The sequence below is a fragment of the Zootoca vivipara genome, chromosome 12 (genome assembly GCF_965207765.1).
Source record: "Zootoca vivipara chromosome 12, rZooViv2.hap1.1, whole genome shotgun sequence".
Taxonomy (NCBI): domain Eukaryota; kingdom Metazoa; phylum Chordata; class Lepidosauria; order Squamata; family Lacertidae; genus Zootoca; species Zootoca vivipara.
Genome location: NC_142595.1, coordinates 40933762 through 40940427, shown reverse-complemented (window position 1 = coordinate 40940427; position 6666 = coordinate 40933762). Strand labels below are relative to the sequence as shown.

Below are 6666 nucleotides of genomic sequence, written 5' to 3'. Positions count from 1 at the left end.
GATCCTTGAATTTGCATTTGTATGTTAGTGAATACTTGTTGTCAGTTCCTGATTTGGAAACACTGACTTTGGGGTGGGGGGCGGGAATGTGTGCCTGAGAATATTGAACAGCTTTTTCTTAACTAGAAGCTCTAGGCAGCATTTTCCTGGGGCAGGAATCTGGTCTAAAATTTAGTATAGCATTCCAGAACATGGTGCTGGTCAGGTTAAATGGGATTCCCTTGCAATTTCCCCTGTCCTCATTTTGTGGCTTCTAAAATTCTGGATTTCGTATCAACTGCGCTGAGCAGCTCTAAGGGAAGGTGTTTGTTTTGGGGATGAAATTTGTGGTGACATCTGGATTTGAGTGCCTTGTATGTTGTGAGCAGCAGTGCTAGACACAGTGAGAGTTAGACACAGTACCCCCCCCCCCTGTTCCTGGGACTCCTACACAAGGAGTCCCTCCTCATCATGAGATTTGTGCTCTGAGAATTGGTGCTGTAAGGATTGATGGGGTGAGAAGAACAGAATCATACCAAGAAATATGTGCATAAGAAATTATTAGGATTACATTGCATTGAAGCCTACTTTGGAAATAATGGATGAGAGTTGATCATTGAGGGATTGGAGAGGAGTTAATGATTCCAGAGAGCTGTTCATCAATCCCAGAAGGCACAGTTGGGAATTACTTAGAGTTTTTGCTTGCAGATATAGCTGTTGAGTTTGTTGCAGTTTCTATCATTCCATTTCAAAAAACTGTAAACGGTTTCTTTAAAAGAGAACAAATTACAGCATTAGGTCCAGAAGTTAGGAGGCACATGAAAAATAAATAGTCCAGATTAATTTTGCTTTCTGATCCTACATTTTCTACATGCCTTGTATCACAGCTTAACCATTTCTTTTAAAAATGCTGTGGTGAGGAGAATGCACGACTCAGACTTTAGCCTGGCAACCACTGTTTTCAGAATACAACATTAATGTGATGGTTATTATTATTATTATTATTACATACCACCCTTCATCCAAATATCCCGGGGCAGTTGTCACATACAATTTACTATGCAGATAGGCTGTAACTGAACCCTTCTGCATTGTGGTCTGTTGGCAAGTGACCCTAAATACTGAACACATAATTCGCCGCTGTTCCACTCTATGGAGTAATTCACTTTGCTACAAAGAAACGTATACCTGACCGACAGTTGTATCCAGCTAACTCATACTCAAGAGTAGACTCCTTAAAAATCAATGGACTTTCATAAAATACTAACCTGGGTCTGTTGATTTTGATGGAACTATTTTGAGTATGACTTACAATCCTGAGAGAAGTAGGACATTGGTGGAGAAGTGTGTGGCAATGTGGAACCCAACATCTACAGTCATACAGTACACCTTGGTTTGAGTATTTTCAGTTTAAGTACAGTACTCCGCGGACCCATCTGGAACGGATTAATCCACTTTCCATTACTTTCAATGGGAAAGTTCGCTTCAGGTTAAGTACGCTTCAGTTTAAGTATTCCACGGACCGTCTGGAATGGATTAATCCACTTCCCATTACTTTCAATGGGAAAGTTTGCTTCAGGTTAAGTACACTTCAGTTTAAGTACTCCACGGACTTTCTGGAATGGATTAATCCACTTTCCATTACTTTCAATGGGAAAGTTCGCTTCAGGTTAAGTACGCTTCAGTTTAAGTACTCCGCGGACTGTCTGGAGTGGATTAATCCACTTTCCATTACTTTCAATGGGAAAGTTCGCTTCAGGTTAAGTACGCTTCAGGTTAAGTACAGACTTCCGGAACCAATTGTGTTTGTAAACCGAGGTACCACTGTAATTGTTATTTTGTCAGACCTTGCAAATGGTTTCCTTACCCGGAAAATATAGGAGCTCCACACAATGCTCATAAGGGGTCCAGTTGTCCGGTGTGGTTGGGTACCAGGATTTGTAACCGCTCTTGAACCTGTAGACTGATCCATCAGGCCACCTCCAATGCCCATTCTGCAAGATTGAGACATTATAGATCATGTAAGTAAGGAAATGAGGATCCTGGTGTCATTACTATCTGGATATGCTGGTCTGTGGGAAGGTAGTGCCAGCTATGAATGAGACAATAGAGGAGGATCTGCATGGAAAATAATATTGATGTAGCATGTGGGTTTATTCTGGGTTACTATTACATAAGGATGGAATGGTGATGCTAAGGAGCCACTACTCTATGACAATGACTTGGAATAGAGCAAATGAAGGCAACTCACGTAATGAAGCCCAATCCATACGTTACTTTCTTCTTGCTGGGATGAGGAGATGTGCTTGGCAACCAGGGCTGCCTCATCCACATTAAGGATAGAGGCAAGGTGGGTCCTATGGCCATAGCTAAGGCATGCAGCCTAAGAATGGAGAAAGAATGAAAGACGTTTTGCCACAGCCACCATCAGAACCTGTTTCTTTATATACCACTTTCCCCAAAAAGTAATTCCCAAAGTGTCTCACAACATTTCAAATAACAACAATTCAAAAACCACATCTCACAAAAAGGAATGATGCAGAGTAGGAGCTTTCCAAATGTGAACAAGTTTGTGGAATATCAACCTTTTTATTTCTTTCTCTGATATTTGACTTTCAAGAGGCAAGTCTTACTGGTAGACTGTAAGGAATTAGTGTTACATACCAAGTTGCCTGGTTTTAACTTTTGTGCACTAATGGCACCTCCAGACGTGGATGGCGCTGTGGGTTAAACCACAGAGCCCTAGGGCTTGCTGATCAGAAGAAGTCCCTGTGACGGGGTGAGCTCCCGTTGCTTGGTCCCTGCTCCTGCCAACCTAGCAGTTGAAAAGCACAAAGTGCACGAAGTACGGCGGGAAGGTAAACGGCGTTTCCGTGCGCTGCTCTGGTTTGCCAGAAGCTGCTTAGTCATGCTGGCCACATGACCCAGAAGCTGTACGCCGGCTCCCTCGGCCAGTAAAGTGAGATGAGTGCCACAACCCCAGAGTCGGTCACGACTGGACCTAACGGTCAGGGGTCCCTTTACCTTTACCAAGTTGCCAGGGTTAAACTTTTGTGCACTAATGGCACCTCTAGATCAACTAAATAAATTGGAGTCCTTGGAGTGTTGAGAACATCAAATGAAAAGATTCCAAGAGCTCTGGCCAGGTAAAGGAATAATTTTTAGAAAGTTTTAAGTTGAGAATAATGAGGCAAATTCCAATAGCAACCCAGTTTTTAGAAATCCAGGACAAGGCCCTGTTTTGGTTTATTCTTCATCAGCTCTAGTTTCATAGTTTCAAGGTCAAAGCATACCATTCATGTTTTCCTAGAAACTATGAAACTAGAGCTGATGAAGAATATTCTCATTATTCTCAACTTAAAACTTTCTAAAAATTATTCCTTTACTTGGCCAGAACTCTTGGAACCTAGATCAACAGCATTTCACACGAGGAATTCAAGCACATACCAGGAAGTGTAGGTTTGCACAATTAATCCACCTAAATAAATAAATGAACAAATGTAGGAGCATGTTCCTGCCCCCTCATCTAGGATGAATGCAGGATGAGTGGTCAGTTTAAAGGTCATGTGGGGAAACCCTAAGCCGGTCTTCCTACAAACCCATTTCTTTCATGTAGAACTTTAGGTGGAAGCATTTTTATGTGGAATGTTGGAAAAGCTGCAAAAAATTACAGAAAGGGAGTATTACATTTAAATAGAGGCAAGGAAATTTGAACTTGGGAGATTTGCTTTGCAATGCCTAATTTATTTTAACTTGAGCTCTGGAACCCAAATGATCAGCAGTGCATCCGACCTGCTGCATTCCCTTCACAGCACTGCAGACCACACAGCACACACTGTTATGTCACCTTTGCACTGAAAAGTTGCAGGGATGCAGTACATACATCATGTTTGGTAAATTCCCTTTGGAATTAGGTCACTGGGTGCTTTTTGACATTTTAAAAATACTATAGTCTCTCTGCAAATATATAGGCTGAGTATAGGCAGAGGATCAAACTCTCCCATAGACTGCAAAAATCTGCAGTTCATACATGAGTTCTCTAGGGAGACAGCCAGAGCTATGAAATGTTTTGCAAACCCAATCTCATATCTATTTCAGAACTGGAGTCTATTCTACTTTTCACACAAAGATTACTTCCCTCTTCTCCTGGTGGGAGGGGAGAATTTGGATGGGCTATTTGGCATAACTATCACATTCTCAGCTCCCACAGAGAAGCTTCACTGGAACATAACGTGATCAACTCTCTTTTGTTAAGTCTGAGATGCTGGACAGGTATTGTTCCAGGGCAAGGATAGCCCTACTCACAGAATCTGATAGGAGCCCAAAAGATGTACAGTGGTACCTCTACTTACGAATAACTCTACTTACAAATGTTCCTACTTGCGAATGGAGCTCTGTCCGCCATCTTGGATGCGGTTTAGATAGGATTTTTCCTACTTACGAATTTTTAGATAGGGTTGCTTCGACTTACAATTTTTTTCTCCCAATGCATTCCTATGGGATTCGACTTACAAACTTTTTCAACTTACAAATGTGCGTTAGGAATGCATTAAATTCGTAAGTAGAGGTACCACTGTAATTTATAAACATTAGGAAGAACTTTCTGTCAGCAAGAACTGTTTGACAGTGGAAAGTTGTGGCCTCTCTTTCCTTGGAGGTTTTTAAGCAAAGGTTAGATGGCCATCTGTCATGGATGCTTGTAGTTGATATTTCTACATTGCAAGGGGTTGGACTAGATGACCCTTGGAATACCTTCCAATTCTATGATTCCATGATTCTATTACATCTTGGTTGAGGAGACATATTTCTTACCTCAGCATCCTTCCATGACAACTTAGTATCAAAATATCCATAGCAGTTGTCCTGGTTTTGCAGCCAACCATCAGGACAGGACAGGGCCTTGGCTATGAGGGGAAAGGAACAAAGCAGTAAGAAGGTTGTTCTTCATGTGAAATCTCATTTTAGCTATACTGCAAAAAGGGGTGACTTGCTCTGAGCAATCACAGATAATTTTGAAACCAATGAATATAGGCCTAACCTAAACCATTGCTCTAATAGCCTTAGCTGGATAACCATCACTTGAAAATATAATGAGTACTATTGATTTAATGCTGCTCAGCCCAGATAAATATTTATACAAGCCATGAGCAGCAGCTCCTCTCATGCTCTTTTGGTCCCATGGCCTACCTCAGGCACCCCCAAACTTCGGCCCTCCAGATGTTTTGGACTACAATTCCCATCATCCCTGACCACTGGTCCTCTTAGCTAGGGATCATGGGAGTTGTAGGCCAAAACATCTGGAGGGCCGCAGTTTGGGGATGTCTAGCTTATCTCAAAGATAAGCTATGTAGACTGAAAGGGGCAAGGCAATGTAAAACTGCAGAAAGAGAGACATGTAGACCGAGGATAAAAGTGTGACTGGCAGAGTGTGAAAAAAGGAATGTCCCCAAGGAGGGAATAGAGCAGGCATCCCCAAACTTCAGCCCTCCAGATGTTTTGGACTACAATTCTCATCATCCCTGAACACTGGTCCTGTTAGCTAGAGATCATGACTGAGACTAAAAAAGGGGGAATAAATGAATTAATTATATTTATATGGACACCTGAAGGACTAGAGGTAAATAGTTTGCATTGGGTAATTCTCAAAAATTGGTTAAAATGCTCACCTCCTGGAAAAGAACTGGAGACCAGGACTCCAAGAAGACAACAGGTGAAGGAGGTGACAAATCCCATCTTGTGGTAGACCTTTTGTGGAAGAGGAATGCACAGTGAATTCAACAAGTACCTCCACTGATTGCCATTCATCCCAAGTGGTGGTCAAAGGAAGGAGGAAATAAGCATTGTCTACTCTTAAAATCTCAATTCTACTTTATTTGAACTTCTAAGAACTATGAAGATTAGAGAAAGAGGAAAGAAATAAAAGCTTGATATTTATCATTGTTGACAATTTCATTGAGTTATAGAATGTTGAGATTAGAAGGGACCTTGGAGATCATATGCTCATTTGAGGAATCTCCAACAGTTTACATTTTTATGAACACCTCCCCAAAGTACATCATTTTTGTATGCATTACACAGCTGGAGAAATTCAATGAGAAATTCAACTATGTTGCAAAATTCAAAGAGATACAAATTTCAAAGGATGTCTGTGTTTTGGCTCTCATATTGTTTCAGATAGTGCAAATTCAATAAGTATGCCTTTAAATGGAAACTGAACTGAATTTCTCCCCCATCCCCACCTCCAACTTACCCAGGTTCAGTCCTGTTGAGCTGATGGATAACTCTTTCTACAGGCAAGTCTTTCTCCCAAGTTGGCTGCCTTAATTCTTATATGGAACTTTGGCAGGGGAAATGAGGAAGGAATTTCAAGCTTTTAGACATATATAGAGTACAGATGAAGAAAGAAAGAGTGTACTTCAAATACTCATAAAAACACATTACATGAATGTCCCTAGGTATTTATGTGAAGGGTGATGGAAAAGTAAATATTCTAAATACAATAAAAAGACTTAACTAGAATCAAAGAACAGGTCTACCATCTGGAGATAAAGCCAAATCCAGGAGGGGCACTTCCTTCACCACTTTCTATTTTGAAACTGAAAGGTCTCAGCGAAGGGGCACACCCTCACTTCATGTAGTGCAAAGTTGACCTGTAACAAGACTGGCCTGCATCCTTCATAAATGGAG

At 41.2% G+C, this 6666-nt stretch overlaps 1 protein-coding gene across 1 annotated transcript; it reads right to left on the bottom strand.

The window, feature by feature from the left end:
• Window positions 1-535: 535 nt before the first annotated feature.
• On the bottom strand, window positions 536-6309 carry LOC132593140 (dromaiocalcin-1-like). Its single transcript, XM_088655494.1, has 6 exons — window positions 6230-6309; window positions 5646-5724; window positions 4792-4883; window positions 2231-2362; window positions 1847-1973; window positions 536-748 (listed from the first exon to the last, which is right to left on the bottom strand). The coding sequence occupies exons 2-6, from the start codon at window positions 5710-5712 to the stop codon at window positions 669-671; spliced, it is 498 nt and encodes a 165-aa protein (XP_088511620.1). The 5' UTR covers window positions 5713-5724; window positions 6230-6309; the 3' UTR covers window positions 536-668.
• Window positions 6310-6666: the final 357 nt, after the last annotated feature.

What these genes read in the sequence shown, in the direction of transcription:
- LOC132593140 (XM_088655494.1), bottom strand. Translation starts at nt 5,712, where the DNA reads ATGGGATTTGTCACCTCCTTCACCTGTTGTCTTCTTGGAGTCCTGGTC. An exon ending in TGTCATGGAAGGATGCTGAG is followed by an intron (nt 2,363 to 4,791) that starts GTAAGAAATATG and finishes CTCCATTCTTAG; the next exon opens with GCTGCATGCCTTAGCTATGG. An exon ending in TATGGATTGGGCTTCATTAC is followed by an intron (nt 1,974 to 2,230) that starts GTGAGTTGCCTT and finishes TCAATCTTGCAG; the next exon opens with AATGGGCATTGGAGGTGGCC.